This window comes from Pleurodeles waltl, chromosome 3_1 (assembly GCF_031143425.1).
Source record: "Pleurodeles waltl isolate 20211129_DDA chromosome 3_1, aPleWal1.hap1.20221129, whole genome shotgun sequence".
Classification (NCBI taxonomy): domain Eukaryota; kingdom Metazoa; phylum Chordata; class Amphibia; order Caudata; family Salamandridae; genus Pleurodeles; species Pleurodeles waltl.
The window spans coordinates 491606170-491629436 of NC_090440.1; the positions used below are offsets into that span (position 1 = coordinate 491606170).

The 23267-nt window shown below is 41.5% G+C and overlaps 1 protein-coding gene across 2 annotated transcripts in view; it reads left to right on the forward strand.

Moving 5' to 3' along the window:
- MCTP2 (multiple C2 and transmembrane domain containing 2) overlaps window positions 1-23267 on the forward strand; it is an 896516-nt gene that overhangs the window by 343438 nt on the left and 529811 nt on the right. For both annotated transcript variants that reach the window (XM_069222757.1, XM_069222756.1), the window contains exons 3-4: window positions 1788-1862; window positions 14419-14527. In XM_069222757.1, the coding sequence (XP_069078858.1) occupies window positions 1788-1862; window positions 14419-14527 (184 nt within the window). The remainder of the gene's footprint in view (window positions 1-1787; window positions 1863-14418; window positions 14528-23267) is intronic.

Consider the following 23267-nt stretch of genomic DNA (forward strand, 5'->3'; position numbering starts at 1 on the left):
GATGCCACTTGCCACCAGTTTGGCCATATTTCAGAGCTGCAACATCACTGGAGTGCCCAAAAGCACAAGGTGTGCAATACTCAGAGACATGGCCAAGGTAAGAAAGGCTGAAAGACGACCACCACTGAACAAGACACACAAGCTGAAACGTCAAGACTGGGCCAAGAAATATCTCAAGACTGATTTTTCTAAGGTTTTATGGACTGATGAAATGAGAGTGAGTCTTGATGGGCCAGATGGATGGGCCCGTGGCTGGATTGGTAAAGGGCAGAGAGCTCCAGTCCGACTCAGACGCCAGCAAGGTGGAGGTGGAGTACTGGTTTGGGCTGGTATCATCAAAGATGAGCTTGTGGGGCCTTTTCGGGTTGAGGATGGAGTCAAGCTCAACTCCCAGTCCTACTGCCAGTTCCTGGAAGACACCTTCTTCAAGCAGTGGTACAGGAAGAAGTCTGCATCCTTCAAGAAAAACATGATTTTCATGCAGGACAATGCTCCATCACACGCGTCCAAGTACTCCACAGCGTGGCTGGCAAGAAAGGGTATAAAAGAAGGAAATCTAATGACATGGCCTCCTTGTTCACCTGATCTGAACCCCATTGAGAACCTGTGGTCCATCATCAAATGTGAGATTTACAAGGAGGGAAAACAGTACACCTCTCTGAACAGTGTCTGGGAGGCTGTGGTTGCTGCTGCACGCAATGTTGATGGTGAACAGATCAAAACACTGACAGAATCCATGGATGGCAGGCTTTTGAGTGTCCTTGCAAAGAAAGGTGGCTATATTGGTCACTGATTAGTTTTTGTTTTGTTTTTGAATGTCAGAAATGTATATTTGTGAATGTTGAGATGTTATATTGGTTTCACTGGTAATAATAAATAATTGAAATGGGTATATATATTTTTTTTGTTAAGTTGCCTAATAATTATGCACAGTGATAGTCACCTGCACACACAGATATCCCCCTAACATAGCTAAAACTAAAAACAAACTAAAAACTACTTCCAAAAATATTCAGCTTTGATATTAATGAGTTTTTTGGGTTCATTGAGAACATGGTTGTTGTTCAATAATAAAATTAATCCTCAAAAATACAACTTGCCTAATAATTCTGCACTCCCTGTATTCCTCAGCCTTCCAGAACGCACAACTGAGACCCCCAATGAAGAATCACCAAATGTTAACACACTCTGCGACTATGCAATGAAATGGGCAGATAATGCCATCACAGCTCTATTTGCATATATAGTTGGACTTCTTTTGGCATGTAGGAAATCAAGATGTAGGTAAGAATCAAGTCAACCGGGCACAAATGTGTCTGCCATTAAAGTACATAGTACAGCCACAGTTAAGTACATTAAACTAATACCAACCTAACACCAACACAGCCCTCGGAACATTTCGGAAAAACCGTATACATGTACTTGAAACGGAGATTATGATGGCGGTTAATCTATTGAGGGAGTTGTGAACTCTTGCGTGGTTTTGCCGATGATGTGTGACGATTGGCCTGGAAGTCCGTCAATGCCAGTGTGTCCTCACTTTAGGAAACGCTAGATAAACAAACAATAGCGCTCCCAATGGGTCCCTCTTATCAGAAATAGTGTGAAATCTTGAGTGCGTTTTCTCTATACATTTCTGTATCTATTGTCTTTATGTTTAAACGTTACCTTCTAAATTAACAAAATCGAAACACAGCGGGTAACAGGGGAGACATTTTCTCACTTGTTACACGCAGAGTTAGTGCTACTAGCAAAATGTCTGACTTTTATTTTTTCTTCTTCTGCAGGATAGCTATTCTGACATGGACTTTAACTCTTCTTTAACGTCTTCCATGGCCTCCCACCAGTTCGAAGATCAATCTGTAAGTGGTTTTATCATATACTACCAAATACATTGCCTAAAGAGCTATGCATTTTACAGACACTATCAAAGAGAAACGAATGTAAGAAAAGTTCATACTGGGTTCGCCAAAATATCCAGGAGTGATACTTTGTGCAGCAGCAGATTTTGTATGTGTGGTTGAATAATATATGCCAAGTACGAAATCCTAGAGGTGTAGGAGGAAAAGACATCTGCTGGAGGAGAGACCCATTACCTGTGTGATGCAGTAACTCTTTGGAAAAAATATGATTGAAATTCATGTGTCAGCACAGACAACAGCTGTTTTAAATGGCGTGTTAGGTAATACTACACATCAATGTCCTGTATAAGTCTGATATTCCATCAACATTTAGGGGGTTATTCCAACTTTGGAGGAGGTGTTAATCCGTCCCAAAAGTGACGGTAAAGTGACGGATATACCACCAGCCGTATTACGAGTTCCATAGGATATAATGGACTCGTAATACGGCTGGTGGTATATCCGTCACTTTACCGTCACTTTTGAGACGGATTAACACCTCCTCCAAAGTTGGAATAACCCCCTAAGTCCTTTAAAATAAAGTGATTTCAGAATTGATGCTATTACATTTTTATGATCCTCCTTTGCCAAAGAATTTCCGATATATGTCGGATTGATTTTATTTCCATATATTTATTTATGTTGCAAGACCAGTCTAAATATTAAGTTACTCAAATATTCAAGGGAGTTAATGATAATAAGATATTCTTGGTGCCAACTTTACAAGTCTGATAATCAAATATCCGATAGCGCTTGTGTCTGCTCTTGTGACTGCTTCTGGGGTCATGCAGCAAAGCTTCAGTGGTAACGATAGAAATTTGGGGATACAAGGCCATTCCTATTTTGTTTAGACGAGCCCCAGAATATGTTTGAGGTCATTCTTACGTTGATTAGCAGAGGATTACCAGCGGACTTACATCTAGACAAGAAAAAAATATATTTAATCTGTTTGACCTGGCATCCTTGGGTGGTCTCTCCTAAATTTTTGCCTCTGCTTCCCAGGTTGTTGCTGTATGCTGAACTCTGTTTCTGTTCTTCTGGGCACTTTACAACTGCTGACCAGTGCTACGTGCAAGTGCTCCCTATGTGAAATTGTTTGTGTAATTGGCTTTTCCACAATTCACATATTTGATTTACTAGTAAGTCCCTAGTAAATTGCTCCAGAGGTGCCCAGTGCCTGTAAATCAAATGATGCTAGTGGGCCTGCAGCACTGATCGTGCCACCCACCTGAGTAGCCCTGTAAATATGGCTTAGATTTGCCACTGCAGTGTCCGTATTTGCAGTTTTAAAGTGCCAGTTCACCCAAACCTTCCCTTTTTATACATGTAAGGCACCCTTAGGGTAGGCCCTAGGTAGCCCTTACCTGCCTGGGCAGGGTGCAGTTTATGTTAGAGGTGGGGCATGTACTGATGTGTTTTACATGTTCTAACAGTGAGATACTGCCAAATTCGGTTTTCACTTTGCAATGCCTATCTCTCTCATAGGTTAACATTGGGGCTGCCTTTCAATATTATTAAAGTGCAGATTCCCTTTGAGAACAGATAGAAAAATGGGGTCAGGGGTCTCTAAACTCACAATTTAAAAATACATCTGTTAGCGCAGTTGGTTTTTAGAGTGTTAGTTTGAAAATGCCACTTTTAGAAAGTAGGCATTTTCTTGCTTAAACCATCCTGTGACTCTGCCTTTTTATTGATTCCCTGTCTGGGTGAGACTGAAAGTTGGGCTGTTTGTGAATCTCCTGTAGACAGTGACTCAAAGGGAGCTGGGGTGTAGCCTGTATATCTTGATGAGCCATCTGGGCTAGAGTGGAGGGAGGAATGGTCAGTTACACCTGAAAGGGCTGTGCCTGCCCTCACAGTGCAGTCTCCAACCCCCTGGTGCGTGTCTGGGGCCTGGCCTGAGCAAGGCAGGATCTTGTGAACAACAGAGACTTTCCTTTGAAGGTTGCCTACTTCAAAGGCAGAAAGGGGTACAAGTAGTGGACCCAAACCCCAGACTTAAATCACTTCTGGATCCAAGAGGAACCTCTGCCCAGGAGAAGAGCTGAGAAGTGCTACCCCTGCCTGTGACTGTGCTTTGTTGGGCTATCCTGCAGTTGCTGCTTCTGCCTGTGATAGGGGACAAAGACTGGACTTTGTTGTGCATTCCTGCTTGAGAAGAATATCCAAGGGCTTGGATTGAGCTTGCCTCCTGTTTTGATGTCTCAGGGCCATCAAAGACTCCCTCTGCCAGCACCTGGACTCTCTGCTGAGACTCCTGCAATGCCAAGTGGTGCCCTATCCAGTCCCTGGGCCCTTGAAAGGTGAAGTTGGCAGAACAAGGACTGAAATCCACGCACAGCACACCGTGTGGGGAAATTTTAGATGCACCATCTGCAATGTGGCTGATAAGTGATGTGCCACCTGCATCGCAGCTGGGAGATCAACGCATTGCGGCTGGAGAGATGATGCAACACCCACTTGTGGCTGCTGATAACGACGCAAACCCCACGCAACACAGTTTTCCAACACCATGCTTCCGGATTTCACACGCATTGTCGCTGGGTGTCAAAATCATCGTGCACCTGTGCAGATTCAAGGTCCCCCATCTGAAATTCCACGGATCGCTCTCTTGAGAGAAAAACAACGCATCGCCTACCCAGCTGGAGAAGAAACAACGCACAGCCTCACTTGCAAGTAAGAAATCGTGGCATCGCTGACTTTTTTGATGCACGCTCACCCATGCAACTTTATTTTTGACGCAAACCAGGTACTTTGTGTAAAATCAACGTTTCCATTGTTTTCCATGGAGTAAGACTGTTATTCTTTTCAAAATTCATATCTTGACTTGTGTATATTAGATTTTTGTTGTTTTGGTCTTTTTTGATTTAGATAAATATTACCTATTTTTCTTTACTGGTGTGGTGTCCATTTGTAGTGTTTTCACTGTATTACTGTGTGTTTGGTACAAATAATTTAGTAACACAAAAGGATGATGGATGGAGTGTTGAAACTCCTCAAGCACTCACCCTCAGTCACAGATCTTGGTTTAATCCATCGTTCTTTTGCTCACCGTGCCAACCCAGGTCCTTCCTGGATCAGAAACAAGCATCCTGGGACCGGTTTCAGGGCATCAACCTTCATCAGCCAGGCTAGCTTGAATCCAGTGGCACAGTGAGCAAGGGACCTGCGTCGGGGCATACCCTCCCCACTTAGGGCAACTTTAGTAAGACAAAAAGATGATGGACGGAGTGTTTAAACTTTTCAAACACTCACCCCAGTCACAGATCTGGCTTTAATCCATTGTTCTTTTGCTCACCATGCCAACGCAGTTTGGATCCAGCCATATGTAAATCAGTCTTTGCTATGTTCCCCATGGGAACAGTCCAACCCGAACTGCCAGGCCAGGTCCTTCTTGGATCAGAAACAAGCATCCTGGGACCGGTTTCAGGGTATCAACCTTCATCAGCCAGGCTAGCTTGAATCCAGTGGCACAGTGAGCAAGGGACCTGCGTCTGGGCATACCCTCCCCACCTCGGGCAACTTTAGTAAGACAAAAAGATGATGGACGGAGTGCTTAAACTTTTCAAACACTCACCCCAGTCACAGATCTGGCTTTAATCCATCGTTCTTTTGCTCACCATGCCTCCCCAGTTTGGATCCAGCCATATGCAAATCAGTCTTGAGCCTGTTCCCCATGGGAACAGTCCAGCCCGTACTGCCAGGCCAGGTCCTCCCTGGACCAGAAACAAGCATCCTGGAACCGGTTTAGGGGTATCACCCTTCATCAGCCAGGATAGCTTGAATCCAGTGGCACAGTGAGCAAGGGACCTGCGTCTGGGCATACCCTCCCCACTTAGGGCAACTTTAGTAAGACAAAAAGATGATGGACGGAGTGTTTAAACTTTTCAAACACTCACCCCAGTCACAGATCTGGCTTTAATCCATCGTTCTTTTGCTCACCGTGCCGCCCCAGTTTGGATCCAGCCATATGCAAATCAGTCTTGAGCCTGTTCCCCATGGGAACAGTCCAGCCCGTACTGCTAGGCCAGGTCCTCCCTGGACCGGAAACAAGCATCCTGGGACCGGTTTAAGGGTATCACCCTTCATCAGCCAGGATAGCTTGAATCCAGTGGCAAAGTGAGCAAGGGACCCACGTCTAGGCATACCCTTCCCACTTAGGGCAAATACCTTACACATTAATTCGGAGTTAAGCCTTTCTGCTCATGCCAAGCTACCAAGGGGGGTGAGCGGGGTTAACCAGGTGTGTTTCTCCTTTGCCCTGACTAGAGTGAGGGTCCTTGCTTGGACAGGGGTAACCTGACTGCCAACCAGAGACCCCATTTCTAACATAATCTATTCATTTTAATTGACTACTCGAGATTCAAATATTTTGGAAAGAGAAAAGGCTTGTTGAGAAAGCAACCATATGCATTATTTTTATCTAAAGAATATTTTCCAGTCACTTTACAAAACGTTCCTGAACTTATTGGACCTTTTTGGTGTGCCGTAATCATTTTCAGTTCAGGATATTTCCCTTTGTGCCGTGTTTTAATTTAATAGTCTGTATTAAGTGTTTGTTGGTCATTGCTGCCTTTCTCTGGATGCAATGGGTATTGTTGCTACTATATTAAAATGATTCCTACATTTGTGTTCATCTGGGTTCAATCCATAGTAGTGTTATTTCCATTACCATTAGCATGCTTTTAAATTCATACTTCTGAAAGACGTCTTTGTTCCTGACTTCTCAAAAATAATTATCCAAAGATTACAGGACTCCAAGATCTCACTTTGATTCTAGATTTTTGACAAACTGGCAACCATATGTTGTCATGTACATAGTAAAATAGTTTAAAAAAAACCAGGAGGTTGTACACACTGCCTTTTTTAAGGTCTGGCTTAAAGACAAGATATCTATAGCCTCAAGTTTAAAAAAAAATGATCATATTTGTATATAGTCACTGAAAAAAAAGAAAGGTTAAAGTGACGTTATAGTTAGGTATTGTAACAATATCTTACTTTGCATTTAAAAAAATAGAAATTCACTGTAAAAAAAATTTTAAGCTAACGTTACGGTTAAGTGAAAATGTCAGTGGTTTTGTTCATTTTTTTTTATTCACTGAAATTCACCAATTACAGTTATCTCAAGTAACAATTATGTGTGCCCTATATTAGCTATAACTTGTGCCCCAACATGCACAGTATTGTCATCAAGGATGTAATTTCAGATGTTACAATCATGTTATCAGTGATGTCATAGAACATGTCAAGAGTGATGTAATATGACAGGTAATTGGCAGTTCATGGCAAGTGCGCGAATTATAGTAACGTTAGGACAGGAGTCAATCAAATAAAAAAAAAGTTATAGCTCAGGCTAGGCAGGGTCCTTTATTAGGTCAAATGCTCAAGCACTCTGGCCTGTTGTAATCTACCTGTGGGCTTTTAACCACGCCAACCTCATGCCCATCATTATCACTTGTTCATGGGCTTTCCTTTCAAAAATATTTTTGTTATAATTGGTAAATGCTTTACGTTTGTCCCTCCATGGGGCAGTTTTGTTACATGGATAATTGCACTTTTGCCGATACGTTTGACTGCGAGCGAACTTCCTTTTCCTTTTGTCTCTCTCTTTTGTGCTCGCGGCGGTCATGGCGCATTGAATCAGCCTGCTTATGTCAACTGTTTTACTTTTTATTTTCAATTTATGTGGCAAGAAACGTCTAGTTAGGAATTTACAATGCTAATAGCTCTTACTCGAGCAAACATGAGACCCTTTGCATTGCAAGTGCTTGTTTTAACCTTGTTTCCAGGACTCAAGGCTGAGTCCAGAGTCATAAGATGGCCACTGCTACATTGCTGTTGTTGTGGTGGCAGCCAATCAGATGTCGTCTCGAAATCTCTTAGCTCTGTGGATTCTCTGTGGCATGAAATATGCCAAGGTTTTGATCCTTAATTTCATAAAAACTACCAACCGGATTTTCCCAAAAGCACGCTTTCCGTACCAAGATCTAACATTATGCTAAATTTGGTGTAAATCCATTGAGCGGTTTTGGATATAGCTATGTCTAAATTTCCTATTGAAAAATGAATGGGGAAAACACGTTTTGGGATGCTCCTTTTTTCTCAGACCCAACTTGAATCACCTCAAAGCTTTCATGTTAGGAGCTGAGACTGAAGAACATTGTTTTTGGAAAGCTGTGTGAAGATTCGTCAAATGGCGCCAAAGTTATTAAGAAAACAAAAAATGTTTTTCCTATGCAAACATGCACAATCCTAATTACAACTACCCAGTGGCGACTGCCACTGGGAGATTTATGTATGTCAGTCAGTGGGTCAGGTCCCTTTATCCAATGACTTTTTTGCACTGTGAGTGACTTAAGTTTGCATGAGCATTTGTACCAGCTGCCTGAAAAGGAGTGCACTTTATTAACAAGCATGGTGATTGCTAATCTGCTACTTTTTTTTTTTTTTACATGGATTCTGAATATTTTTTGCCAATGTTTTATATAGAAAAATACATGTAAAACAAAAAATGTAGCCTGCTAAGGCCAGACCCAATTGGCTTTGTCAATGCCTGTTTATTTTATGTTTTTTAAAGTGCGCTAATTAGTTAACCCTTTAGCTGCTGGGCCTTCCCTCCCACCCCCAGTGCTGAGCACTCTTTTGCTGTTTGGGGTAGTTCGCTCTTAGGCCTTCATAACTTTTTGTTTACATAAGCTACCCATGCCAAATTTGCGTCCTTTTTTCCAACTTCCTAGGGATTGTAGAGGTACCCAGAGTTTGTGGGTTTCCCTAGACCCTGGAGGAGACCAAGAAATTTGCCAAAATTCAGCTACAATTTTGTTTTTTAAAAAAAAGGTAAAAAGAGCTGCAGAAAAAAACACGTGTTTTTCCCCCCTGAAAATGCAATCAACAAAGGGTTTAAAGTGCTAAAATCACCATCATTCCAGCTTTCAGGAACAGGCAGACTAGAATCAGAAAACCACACTTTTCAACACATTTTCGGCATTTTACTGGGACACACCCCATTTTAACTTTTTTTTTTTTGTGCTTTCAGCCTCCTTCCTGTTAGTGACAAAAAAGGCTTTGAAACAAATGGTGGATTCCGGACAGCTAAACATTTCTGAAAAGTAGATAAAATTCTGAATTCAGCAAGGGGTCATTTGTGTAGGTCCTTAAAGTTTTTCCTACAGAAAGTGACAGCTGAAATAAACAAAAATATTGAAATTGAATTGAAAAAACAGCCATTTCTGTCCATGCTTTCTTCTGTAACTTTTTTCAGCTATGGCAGATTTTTTAAACCAATATACCGTTAAGTCTGCCGGACTCTTCTGCTTGCGGGAATATATAGGGCTTGTAGGGTCATCAAGAACCCTAGGTACCCAGAGCTAATAAATGAGCTGCACCTTCCAATGGGTTTTCAGGTTTTTATTGTATACCAGGTATGCAGCAATTAATTTGGTAAAATATAAAGAGTGAAAAATAGGTATCAAGGACACCTTTGTATTTCCAAAATGGGTGCATGATAAGGTATTGAGAAACAGTGGTTATTTGCACATCGCTGAATTTGGGGGTCCCCATGCTAGCATGTGAATTACAGAGCACTTCTCAAATAGACTGCTTTCTAACACACTGTATTACATTTGGAAGGAAAAAATTTAGAGAACGAAAAGGGGCAACAACACTTGTTCTTCTATTCTTTATTCCCCCAAGTCTCCCGATAAAAATGTTACCTCACTTGTGTGGGTAGACCTAGTGCCCACGACAGGAAAGGCCACAAAACTAACATGGACACATCACATTTTTACACTGAAATCTGATGTGTTTTTTGGAAAGTACCTAGCTGTGTATTTTGGCCTCTAGCTCAGCCGGCACTTAGGAAAACCTAGCAAACCTGTCCATTTTTAAAACTAGACACCTTAGGGAATCCAGGATGGGGTGACTTGTTGGGCTCTCACTAGGTTCTGTTACTCAGAATCCTTTGCAAACCTCAAATGTGACTAAAAAAACACTTTTTCTTCACATTTCGGTGCTGCAAAGTTCTGGAATCTGAGGGTAGCCACAAACATCCTTCCACCCAGCATTCCCCCGCATCTCCCTATAAAGATGGTACCTCACTTGTGTGGGTAGGCCTAGTGCCTGCATCAGGAAAGGGTCCAAAACACAACATGGACACATCAAAATTATCTATTATAAAACTACCTGTTTTTTCAAAGGGGATACTTCCGTTTTTGGTCGTGGGCTTGGCAGCCATCTAGGGAAACCTACCAAACCCAGATATTTCTGAAATCTAGAAACCCGGGGACTCTACAGAGGTGTGGCATGTGTGGATTCCCCAAAGTTTTCTTACCGAGTATACCCTGCAATGGTGAAACATTGAAAACAAACTACAAGAATATGCAGGGATCCACAAAATTTCTACCACCCAGCATTCCCCAACTTGTCCCAATAAACATGCTACCCCACTGGTCTGCCTGGGCTTACTGCCAGTGAAAGCCCCCAGGGAAACCACACATGCAATGACAAAAGTGATGTTTATATATGTAAGAGAGAGAAACAGAGAGAGAGATTTCTTGCCCTCTTTAGTCTCTTTCTTTATATATGTATGTATGTGTGTGTGTGTGTATATATATATATATATATATATATATATATATATATATAATTTGTTTTTAATAGCTGTTTGATTTCCTTGGGGGGCGATCGTGCCTCCCCATATAAACCACAGATCTCTCTAAAAAAAAAAAATACCCCCCGGGGTGTCAGCTCGCTCATGGGCGACCCCCTGTCAATTTCATTTTTTTTTTTTAAATGTATTGTTTATTTTTTTTAAAACCCCGGGGGGCGTGATTGCCCCCCAGGAGTAAACACACATAAAAAATAAAAATAAAATAATATGCCCAGGTTTTTTTGGGGTGGGGGTGGGGGACTGGCCCATTTTCTAAAGGGGCGTACCCCTGAGTCAATATCCTTTTTAAAAATAAAAAAAATAACCCCGGGCGGAGGTGACCCCCTCCCCCCTAGACATCCCTGGTGTCTAGTGGGGTCTCCTGGGCATGGATCACAGCGCAGCTGCGATCCATCCCCAGGAAATACTTTCAGAAAGGCCTCGTTTGAAAGGGGAGAACCTCCCCTTTCAAATGAGGCCTTCCTGAAGGCTGGGGAGGCACGTTCTGGACCGTTTTCCCCACCGGAGCAGAAAGCGGCCTTACCTCCGCTTCCTGCTCCGGTTGGGAAAACACCCTTAAGAATCTGGAGTTCTAGCATGAGTGATGAGAATCTTAAACACCCCTTTGACCACTTGACATTCTGAGATCACTAAGTGACTGCTGATTTTCTTTACATTTTGTAAATTGCTATGCTGTGTCTTTCATGTAAGATCTGGTCTCCATAGAACATATTGTCTCAAAGGCATCCTTCAAAAGAAAAGCCACTCTCATTACTCCTTATGTGTTGAATTAACAGGATAGATCAAAATGGGAGGAGATAGAAGTTTTTAAGTGGATCCACTCCACTTCCACTTATGCAATATATAAGGCACATTAAGAGAGCACACACTGTCAACTTGTCTCTCACACCCTGACATGGGTGGCGGGGGTATCCTACATTGTTTTCAAAGAACACTCACCCATTGAAGTTCCTAGAGGCATGCTTCATCATCGAGTTCTTGGCGAGGTATCTAGAGCACTTGGGAAAGCTCTATCTTCAATCTCAAGGGAGTTCTTTGATTTTCCTATTGGGATGTAAGATTAAAATTGCCTTCAGGTATCCAGACAAACCCTGACTTTATTCCTCGATCTTTAGGCAAGATTAAAAGCAACAAGTTGATGTTTTAGGAGTGTTGTACTTTAATCCGACATCTATATGTTTCAGCCAACCCTGCCAAAGGGTCTCTTGGCAGTAATTTTAAATTCATCCTCTGCTTCGGCTGATATGAACCCACTATTGCCACAAATGACATCAGTGCCATATTATACTCCAGGTATCTCCAAGTATGCCTGTCAATAACATAATATGCCACAGGTTTAGCCCCCTATTACAATTTCCTGCTTTGTGTTTCTAGCTTATCATATCAACTAAAACTGGATAACTTATTCTCATAGACCTCCACTATTTCCTGTGTTAAAGAATATGGGGATGACTCTTCCTGTATTGCAGGACATGGGGATGATTCTTTGTGAGGGACAGTTCTTCACCCACCATGTAAATAATGTGACTTAAAGTTACCTATTACCACTTGCACATGCTTTTTGCTTGCCTGTGTCCTCATAGTTGTTCTCTCACACATTGACTACTCTGATGACATCTTCTTGTACATCACTTCCATGAATATGGCCATTTTTCAGAGGATTCAAAACTAATCAGGACATCGTATGCTGAGCCTCACACAGACTACATGGCATTGGATATAATTTAATACTTCTGGCTACCAGTAGCAAATAGGTTCTGCCCATTTAGTCCACCGGGACCTTCGTAAATTACTCCCTGGGTTTTGAAATTTTACTGTGAATGAGTCTCACTAAATGAGTCTCACTTGCGCTAAATTCACTGTCATTGGACTGAGAAAGTTATCTGCCACTTTCTGCCTTTAAAGATAGGCTTACTGCTGCTCAGCTAAGGTAAGAGACTCTGGACTGGTTACATGTGAAAACGGTTGTGCCCGAGTGTCTGCTGTGCGTTTGAGACTACAGTTGTGTGCCATCTGCTGTCTATATACAGATAGCTTGTCACAGAAGGGGCTCTGCCAGGATTGTACTGACCTGAGGTAGGCTTTATAACTTGAGTCAGCATCCATAATGTAGGCCTGTAGTGCGTTATATGCAAAATGTGCCCTAAAGTACAGTTTTGCTCCACTTAAGCCTACATTGTCCAGCAAGGCACCAAACTGCAGTAAAACATGCACCCAGATTATAAAAGTACAGTCCCAATAACTACATACAAATCTTATGAGACGTCAAGATTTGTCATATCTCTTTTGCCGTTCTAAAAAGACTAGAAATAATTGACCAAGTGTGTGGTGCTTGCCCAATCCCATCTAAGTCCCCCTGGGGTGGACCAGGGTGCTGGGGGTCCACACAACTTTGATTTTCTTTCATACTTTCCTCCTTTTGGGGAGTGTGCTTGGGGCCTCTTCTCTATACTGCATTATACTCTTAGATCAACCATCTTCCAGGGGGCTTATGCAAATCATTAACTGCTTTGGTGATCCCATACCTCTAGGGACATTGACAAAGCTAATAGATTTTGCATAGGCGACACCTATTGGCTTTGCCAATGCTTGTTGTATGAGGGCACTCATTGTACGAAAACAAGCAACTATAAAAAAGGAGATAATAGTGATTTATCCTTTGCCACATATCTGTTATAACAAAGTGGAACTCCTGTAAAGTTATACAAAAAAAAATGTTTTGGCTCTGGTCTTTGCTTTTTGTTTTTATGTCAGTTCACTTTGTTTGCTATGTTGCAAGTCTAACTTTTGTTAATAGAGACCTGTTTTGTTTGTTGATGCAACCAGAGGACAGAGATGATATTTTGAGGTCATGTGCCAGTTTTTGATTTATATTGAATGTTTGGGTTTCATTATTACAGTACAATACATGGGATTCTGCAATCCCTGTATAAACTCCTGTCTCTAGTTTCTTTATTATGGCTGACATACGACCCACCCAGTCATCGATTATAAAGAAAAGACACCAGAACCAAACTGTATTAAGCCATTATAGTCGGGTTGTGGCGTCACAATGACTACTGCCAAAGCCAGCAAAGAGGTGACTTGAAGGCCAGATCATGAAGCAACTGTTTAAAGCAATGAACATGAAATGTTGGTTTTCTTTTTCTGCTCTATTTTGTTTGAATCTATCTGATTGAATATAAACATTCAGAACTACTGCAGCCAGCTTTTTCTGTAAACTGACTTGTATTGCACTGTTTCTAATAACTTTTTTTTTCAAATAATATCGAACAGGTTTATGATGCATTTAATTCAGCACTAGAGGTTCTATTATCATTCTTTGTGTTCGCAAACATGCACCCTCTTTCAAATGAATGAGCTCTGCACCAAACTTTGAAATGGTTTGTGGGAAAGATTATGGTGTGACCATGTATTATATGGAATACAATACCCCCTGCCATAAATGAGAAGGATATTGCAAGTCACCTCAGAGTTCCATGGCATTGTAAAGGAACTCTGCCTTCAACCTCATTCCTCTGGTTATGGAATTCCTCAGTGACTTGCAATATCCTTATAATGTATGGAAGGGTTTACTCTATCCCTTATATAATTACAATACTGACACTTTTCTTTCATAGGGACTCCCTAATGATCAAGCAGTATGCTATGATAAAATGTGGGCCAGTGAGAAGCAGTAAATAAAAGTAATGCATAGAATTATTCATGGTTATTACTCCTGGCCACTGTCAAAGTCTGGGAATGCAATGTGGATTTAAGTTGTTTTCCTTGGTTTTGCTGTTCATTTTAATAAACATTTTGTGGTATTCCTATTTTTAATTAATGATGTTTGGCATTTGTTCCCTGCAGGCACTTGATGAAGGGAGTGATTGCGTGGGAGACTTACCTAAGGTTACAGCCTATCTCCTTATTATACATCTGAAAGAAGGGAGAAATCTGGTTATAAGGGATCGATCTGGTAAATATAATATTTGTTTTTCAACTGATCTACTATCCCTAGGGATTGAATGGCAGTAAAGTGTTGCTACATGTGCATGCTAGCCATTTGTCAAGCAGACCCATTTGCCATATCTGTTTGCTTTTAAGTTTCATGGAATGCAGTTTTCTAGCAGAATGGCAATGGCAAAGGAGGATACAGAAATGTTGATTTCCTGCATAATATTGCAATGTCTGACGTATTTCCAAAGTCTGAGAAATAGTTTCCATTCTGCGATTTTTTGTTTGTTTTTTTTTGTAAGCAACACAGAAAATACTTTCAATTTCAAAGCCTGCAGTGCAACAAAATACAAACATGGGTGGCTTAAAGTTGTTTGTAATGTTACCACAACAATTGATGCCATCTAACTACTGTACAAGTAAATATAGGACTATTCTGTCCTTAAGCGTTACTATTACTTTGCATTCTCACCACTTCCACATAAAGTCTCATTCTTAGATAGATTAAATATTAAAGATAGGGTCAAATAAGACTATTGCACCTATGTAATCCACCTTCAGTAAAAGAAAAACAAAGTGTGATTAGAAGCGAAGTGAATGTGAGAAAAGGAAAGATGTTTGAGAATGATAAAAGGCTGAAAAACATATAAACAGCAGAAAACTTTAAAAAAAAAAAATTCTCAGAAGAAGAACCACCTGTACCTAATTTGTAAAAGAATAATTGTCGAGCAGAAAGTTATTCTCAGAAACCTGTGTCAGCACTATTGAAGGTCAGGGTGCTGAATACCAAGGCTGTTTGAGGTTGCATATGGAAACGGTTGATAGTGTCTATCTGATGAATCTTGGAGTGCTTTGGGAGGCAAGGGAGTTAGCAACAACTTTACATGTTTCGTTGGTGTAGTCAATTTAGCCACAGAAGGAGGACCAGGAATCAACACTGAATACAAATTAGTAATCACTCCAACATATGAGCATATCAAAATCAAATTAGAAAAGTACAGAATTAGAGCCAGCAAACTGAAACAGCAGAATAAGTTCAGTCTCCTTAGCTTAAGGCATATAGAAATTACCATCACAACAATACAGAAACTAAGAAGTAGGAATTGATATTCCTCAAGGAAATTTGGATTTCTCCTCCTCGGCAAGAACAGAATTGAAGACATCTAGTTAGGCCTAAGCTAAGAAGGATATAGGACCTTAAGGTTTCGGGTCGAGAAAGGTAGGTGTCAGCAATGCAAAGACTCCAGTAGAAGTCTTCAGAAATAAATAATCCAGTGTTAGCATGAAACTTGTACAGTAGGTGCAATGGGTCTGAGCGGTCTGTACCTCTCCAAGTCTAAAGGAATCTGCTGCAACTCTAAGAGTGTGAACACTAACTTAAAGTGGAAAGTTCCAGGAGCACCTTTATCTTTTGAACACCTCATCAGAAACCCAATTATTTCTCTTTCTCACAGAGTGCACTCGGATTTAGAGTGATTCTCCCATCCCACAGAACACTAATGACCAGGTTAGCCTTGAGTCTCTTTTCTTCAGATAGACAATGAAAAAAAGACTTCTTCTGGTCATTAAATTATCCAGTCTGTGCCAAAATCTTCTTACTTAGGCCTTTTCTATCTCTAATACATAATACTCCTTTCACTAGCTAAGAAATCAAGAATGTGCACCTCCAACAAACAAACATACAAAGCACAGAAAATACATTTCACACAATTATAATTGCAAGCATAATAGCAGAATAAATGCAAAACATGAACAATGATTTGATTATTACGTATGTGATTCACTTTTGAATAAATGCAATATTTTGAATTACAGGGGTAATTATGAATTAGAAATACAATTTTCATATTAAAACTAAACATTAGAACTTGTGTGTATAAATGAGAACTCTTGTTGATTCAGTGAATGCACCTTCAAAAATACGTTTTGATGCTTTACTTTACATTAATAAGGTTAAGGCACATAGAGTATATGATGTTGATTACATTGTTGTGTTACTTCTGTAACATGTAGGGGTGCAGCCAAATTTACGCTACGCCAGCTGCATGGTCTTGATTCCACCTCATGCTGCTTGAATCCTTCACTAGACACTCCCTACCTCTTTATCACACTCTTGCAGGTTTTCTTCTACCCCTACTGTCTCCCTTTGTGATTGCTTTCTGTCTTTCTCTTCCTTCTTCTTTCCACCCTTTGTGTTTCCCTCTCTTGCTCTGGATCAAAGCCGTGTTTATCAAAATGAGCTGTGGTCCCAAAAATGACTGCTGGTGGGCCCCACAAGCAATAAACGTCTCAAATTAAGCACTGAGAGCTGCACAGAATACAGCGAGTTTAACATAAAAACTGCAGTTCTGCATTATCAGTTGTAAATGCATCCATAAGATTGTGGGCACATCCATACCGGGAAGCAGAGCAAGAGGAAAGGCAAGTCCATTGGGTTAAATCTCGGTGCATGCCCAGAACAGTGATGCCCTGCCTCAAAGAGCAAGTGTTTTCTCTGGTGAGACTCGGCATTTCGTTCTTCTTACTGCTGTTAGAACTCTTGCTGTATCTCTTACTGGACAGAGTGGTAAATGTAAGGTGGCAGGCGTGTGAAATGACTGAAGGAGCCATGTGACTCATTCCCCCATTTCCATTGAAAAGATTGACCTCAGTCATGCTTGAGGTCTGTTTAAGTAAACAGTCAATAAAATAATATGGTCTTGCGCACAAACACGAACATACTCACAGGCTGATTGATGTACAGCTCACATGTGACATCATAGGCTTCAGATTCGACTACTACCTGTTATAAAGTGTTAACCATTTGGGTTGACACTCTGCCTGGTAGTAATTCTGATATTGATTTTTATTCCACAGTATCTTGTCATCAGTATCAGTCATTGTGTAATAGCCATTATGTTAAGGTCAGGTTCCTTGTAGAAGGCCTTTTTTACCTGTTTTTGCTTCATACACTAGTTCGGTAAATTGTGAAAGCAGAGCTGAGTGTTATTTCGGAGATGGTGACAACTGAATGTAAGATATGTGCTCTTGTGGTCCCAGCCTCATGTTTGGCACAGCAGGGGAGCATGCCAGACCCCAGACTCGGTGAATTAGCCAAGCTGTATTCTATTGCTGTGTGCTGATCGCAGCAACAAACAGCAGGAATTCGTGAAATAATCTGAGCGACTGAAGATCGCATTGGTCTCATTCCAGTCCACTGATTTTCGCTCTTTTTGCCACCCTAGACAGAGACCAGCCTTGTGCAAGTCTGTCTTGATCGCGCTTGAGTAGTAGGATTCCAGTCAGATCTGCCTTAAAAGCAGCCGACCCCTTCCAGGGGGACTTTCCACCCGCCAGCGCTTCTGGCTTTAATGTAGCACACAATGCAAACAACAATGCAATAATACCACTTAAAAATGTTGTTCATGCCATGCAACTCAACTGTAATTGTTTAATAAGAATGAGAAATAGTTTTAAATCCGCGAGTTTAAAATCAGCTCTTTACATATTGATCATAAATGAATGCAATGTTTTACCAGAATTGGAACCTAATCTATCAAGATAGTTTAAGAACTTCAAAGTTCTGAGGAGCATATTACACACAGACAGTTCTCTGCAGCACGGGAGTTAATCCCAAGAGCTGTCTTGCCCGCATTACACAGGTACACTTGCTGTATATATACACTAAGCATTGTAGCAGGAGCCACAACATCCGAAAATATCTTAAATGCTGTCCGTTTGTGACCAATAAAGCAAGACGGGACAAGTTAATTTACACATGAATCTTTGCGCAATTTCTTAGGTGTCGGATTTAGTAAACTAATCTACTTGTAGGCCATGGGCTTGACTGCCTGTGAGTCCATCACTCATCACTTTGACCCTTCCTGATTCCACCTACTTTCTGTGGTGTTCTACCCCTTGCTTGCGGCTTCTTGTGTTATTTTTTAGCATTCCTTGCACTACACACTCGTGTACATGCCCTGTGTTGTACAGGCAGTGCATGTAATTGTTATAAATCCATAGCCCTGCGGGTTGTGGCTCGGAAACCAAGAACTGCTGCTGCTGCAGGTACCTAAATGGCACTAGGCCTGATACTTTAGAGCAAGAAACAATGTGCTTCGAAGCTGATATCTCTTCCTTACAACTCTTGAGGTTTTTTGGAAGCAGAGATCTGGACATTAAAGAGGTCTTGACACTATAAATCTCTTTCAGTTAACACAGTCCATGAAGCCATCGGAACTGAGTGGCGCACACGATGAAAGCCAAGCTGGTTGATAAAATATGTTTACTTAAAAGAGAAGTAACCTAGCTTTCAACGTCAGTGGAGACTATATTGATGGCAGATGCATGTTTTTTTGACAAGGCAGTTTTCTCGAAACAATCATGTCGGGTGTGTTAATTTGTACTTTAAATACGGTTTCATTTCTGACTCAAAAGATGCGCCCCACGGGCTCAGTCTTATTTATGATTGCTATGCCTGTTTCCTCCAGTAAACAATCAACGGTATGGTTATTGTGTGCGTGCGGCATGCGATGAACCCAACTTTTTTTAATTAAGTCAGTATTCTTTACTGAGTGAAAAGAAAATTGGCCATATCACGCAAATTTTCTTCACTGCGTGACAGTATGACTCCACCGTTCACAGTGTCAAACCTCTGTAAAAACAACAGATGCCAGTGTATTTTTTCTGTGGTCCGTTAGTGTTCAACTGTTCTGCACGATCAACTGCCGCCTAATCCCCAAGCCCACGTCCTGAGGAAATGTATAGACACCTTCAAATGAATCTCACGTGCAAATTGCAGTTTATCCACCAGATGGCAGGAAAGGGAAAGAATGGTGTTTAGTTTTCCAGTTTAATGAAAGTCTTTGCAATTTGAAAATATTTCTGTTTTCTGGGCTTTTTATTCTAATGAAATGGTTGCCATAGAGCATCTTCAACGCTCCTTTGCAAGTTTCTTCAAAAGGCCAACGTTAGAAGGGATCTAAACGAAATCTAGGCTTCTGTGTTATAAAATAATTATTATAATAATCATTTCGATTGCAAGCGTCTTAAAATTGTACATCACCCTAAATGTAGAACATTTGTATTGTGTCGCTCTGTGAACGGCTGCAAATTGGTAGGGGTGTTCGTTACCCTGCCCTCTTCCTACTGATCCAGCTGTGCTGACCTACGGCCTTGAGCAGTGGTCTGGACACAGGGCACACCTTGCTTCTGTCCCTTCCCACTGATGCTATCTACGCTCGACTTTAGGGTGTGCCAAGCAGGGCAGGGTCTGGGCTCCGGGCCAGCCTCCCGCAAAGCCCCTTTACCCTTCCTGGTAACAGAAGCTGTGCCCAGTACCCATCCCACGTGAATGCCGTGCTCATACAACAGGGCGCACTTAAGCAATTGCAGCGCCCAGTGTGACAGTCCCCAAGAGTGAGTTCCTTCTCCCGGATTTCCTCTCCACCACCCTCCAACAGAGTTCCTCGTCTCTCCAAAGCCCCTCATTTTATTTGTTTTATAGCGTTACTCATACCAGTGTAGGGTGTCGAAACACTTTAACACACACAACACACATACATAGACAATGAATCAGACGTGTAAATCAGTCTATAGGAAATGTTACATATGACATTGAGGATTACAAAGTGTAGAAATCACAAGTCACCCATACCAGCAGACAGTATATTTTAGGAGTCTTTAGTCTGGAGAAGCACGGCCTTGGGGTTTAAAACATACCACAGTGGTTGAGGTTGACTTCACTAATAACAATGTATTTCTACCCAAACACACCCATTTTAGTGACATTAGGATAATGAAAGACTGGAGAAAAACATAACTTTCTAACCTATACCATGCAATTTACTTATCTTACTTAGATCTGCAAATCCTCTTTGGGTTCAAAAATGTATAGTCTAGGTAATTCTATAATGTAACTCTAGTTGAGAGCAAAAACTCCTTTAAGATTTAAATTAGAGAACACTTCATTTGTAACCCTCTCCTTTGCCTACTGGATGGTACTGTATACATTTTGACATAGAACTATGCCAGATAAGTTAACAAGGTACCAAATGTCATAGTGTCATGTTGCATAGCCTTTTCAAAGAAACGTTACATTCAACCGTAACTAAATAGTAGCTGTGTCTTACTTAGCAACTCTATAGTTATGATTAAGCTAGTCCCACCATAGGAAATGTGATTATTGAATCTTTAGTAATTCTGTCATTTCTCAAAACGGTACAAAAATTTCCCAAAAGTTTTTTTTCTGGAAAGTAACACTACTTCTCCACTTGGACTATTAAAAACCGTGATCCAAGCCATTGTTCTGTTGCACATAAACTACGGCAGTTCTCATCCAGCTCATTCAAATCCTTGCTGCTATACTACATTATGGGTCATCTCAAAGGCCTTTACTTGTGCTTGGTGGCCATGTGTTCACTATGCAGTCTACTGGGTGTCTGCTGAAGGCACTGAACACACATCTTTCGTCTGGACTTATATTTTCATCTACATGTCAATTGAGAGTCTATGTTCCTAATGTATTATATTTGACTGATGTCTCTCAAGTTAAAAAGCTCAACCCTGTACGCCATCAGAGCTCATGAAAAAACACTCATTTTGCTTCATATTAACAAAGCGTTACCTTACCCAGCTTTTCTGCAGAAAACCCTCCAGTGGGCAAAAAACATGAGGCAAGTTCCCCTAGAAGAAAGACTGATGTCACTACTCCCCACATCAGATAACCTCTCTACAGCCAAACTTGCTACTTACTACAACTCAATGATGTCATCCATCCTAGACCAAGTAGCCCCTCTGAAACTAGAAAGGGTGGGAACACACCCGCGAGATACTGGTTCAATAAAGACCTCAACGTTGAAAGACGACAACTTAGAGCTGCAGAATGACTTTGGCGAACAAATCCATCCTCAGCCTACCTAGCCCAGCTCTGGGGGAATCCAGGAAATATAAAAAACACATCATGAAAGAAAAAGCCGCCTTCTTCTGCAACGCTCTAGGCAAAGCCAAAAAGCACCACAAAGAGCTTTTCAACATCATCAAACAACACGCCTCCAAGCCTGCTATTAAAACGCCCCAGCTCTCTAAAGATCTGTGTGACAAATGTGCTAATTTCTTCAGTGATAAAATTGCAAAGATCAAGCTCTCCCCTGAAAGTCACAACCAGTTATCCAATGGGAACCCACCTCCCAGTAAGGAGGATCACAACTCTGACTCACTCCATGGCACGCAAGCAACTGTTACTTCAAAGGGCAACTCTGGGTGCAATCAAATTCAAGGGTCCCCCAAATGTCCTAGAAGCTGCAAAGTGTTGAACCCACTCCTGAAGGTGGACATCTCTGTTCTGTTGGCTATGTCTAAACCCTCTTCTCACCTTGCATATCCCCTCCCAGTCTCCCTGGCAAAAACAACTCAGCCACACCCTAACCACCCTCTGGACAAAGATAATAAAGAGCTTCCTGGTGATCGGAGTAATGCCAGATTGTCTGAAACTCAGTCAAGTTACGCCACTGTATAAAAACAAGGCACAGACCCAAGCGACCTCTGTAACTTCAGACCTGTTTCCAATTTCCCCATTCTTAGCCAAAATTCTCCTCATCAATCAGGCTTCAGAAAAGGATGCAGCACTGAAACAGCCATTCTGAATACATTAGATGAACTACACAAATCCTTGGATGCAGGCTGATGCTGCCTGCTCATACTCCTAGATCTATCGGCAGCTTTCAACATCATCATCCAGAAGCTTCTCTTGGATTCCCTCCAAAAAAGGAACGGTGTAGAGGGGGCTGTCCTATGCTGGTTCACATCTTTTCTACAGAACGGCTCCCGACAAATAAAAATAAACTTTCTTACTTCAGACACAGCGGCAATAACTCGGGGTGTCCCCCAAGGCCCTGTACTTTTGCTACACTGTTCAATATCTTCATGGAGCCCCTTACTGTCATTCTCTATCAAGCAAACATCTCCTTCCACCTATACGCAGATGACACCCAGCTTTATTTGGAAATCTCCTCACTTGATGAGGTACACCGATTAAATGCCACCCTCAAAGAAGTCCAACACTTGCTCTCTCTAAACCATCTAAAACACAGCCAAGAAAAGACAGAAATTCTCTTTATATCAAAGAATGGACAGCCCCCACACATGCAAGAAAGGCTAAACTCCATTGACACTCTAAACTGCAATCTAACCCTGGCCAACTCTGTCAGATCTCTGGGAATCATACTTTTCTCTCAAATGAACATGAAAGAGCATATAAAGAATAGTGTGAAAAGTCCCTTCTACACCTGAAACTTCTGATCAAAATCAAACCCTGCCTACCGCCGAATGATCTTAGATCTGTTGTGCAAGCGTTGGTGCTATCAAGGCTGGACTACGGTAATGTCACCCTTACAGGCACTGCTAGATCACATCTTGCACCCCTTGGAATCACTCTTAATACAGCAGCCACAATGGTCACAGGAATAAAAAAATATGACCACATCTCCTCTGCCCTTAAAGAACTGAACTGGCTCCCGATTTAAGCTCGTTGCCGCTTCAGAACTGCTTGTCTTACTCATAACACCCTTCACACCGGTAAACCAGCATACCTTGCCTCTGAACTCAAAAAGCCACGTTAGACCAGAAACATAAGAATCTCAAACACCCTGTGTAAGGAAATGCCTCCTTGGCATGGTTGCCCCCTGACTTTTTGCCTTTGCTGATGCTATGTTTACAATTGAAAGTGTGCTGAGGCCTGCTAACCAGGCCCCAGCACCAGTGTTCTTTCCCTAAACTGTACTTTT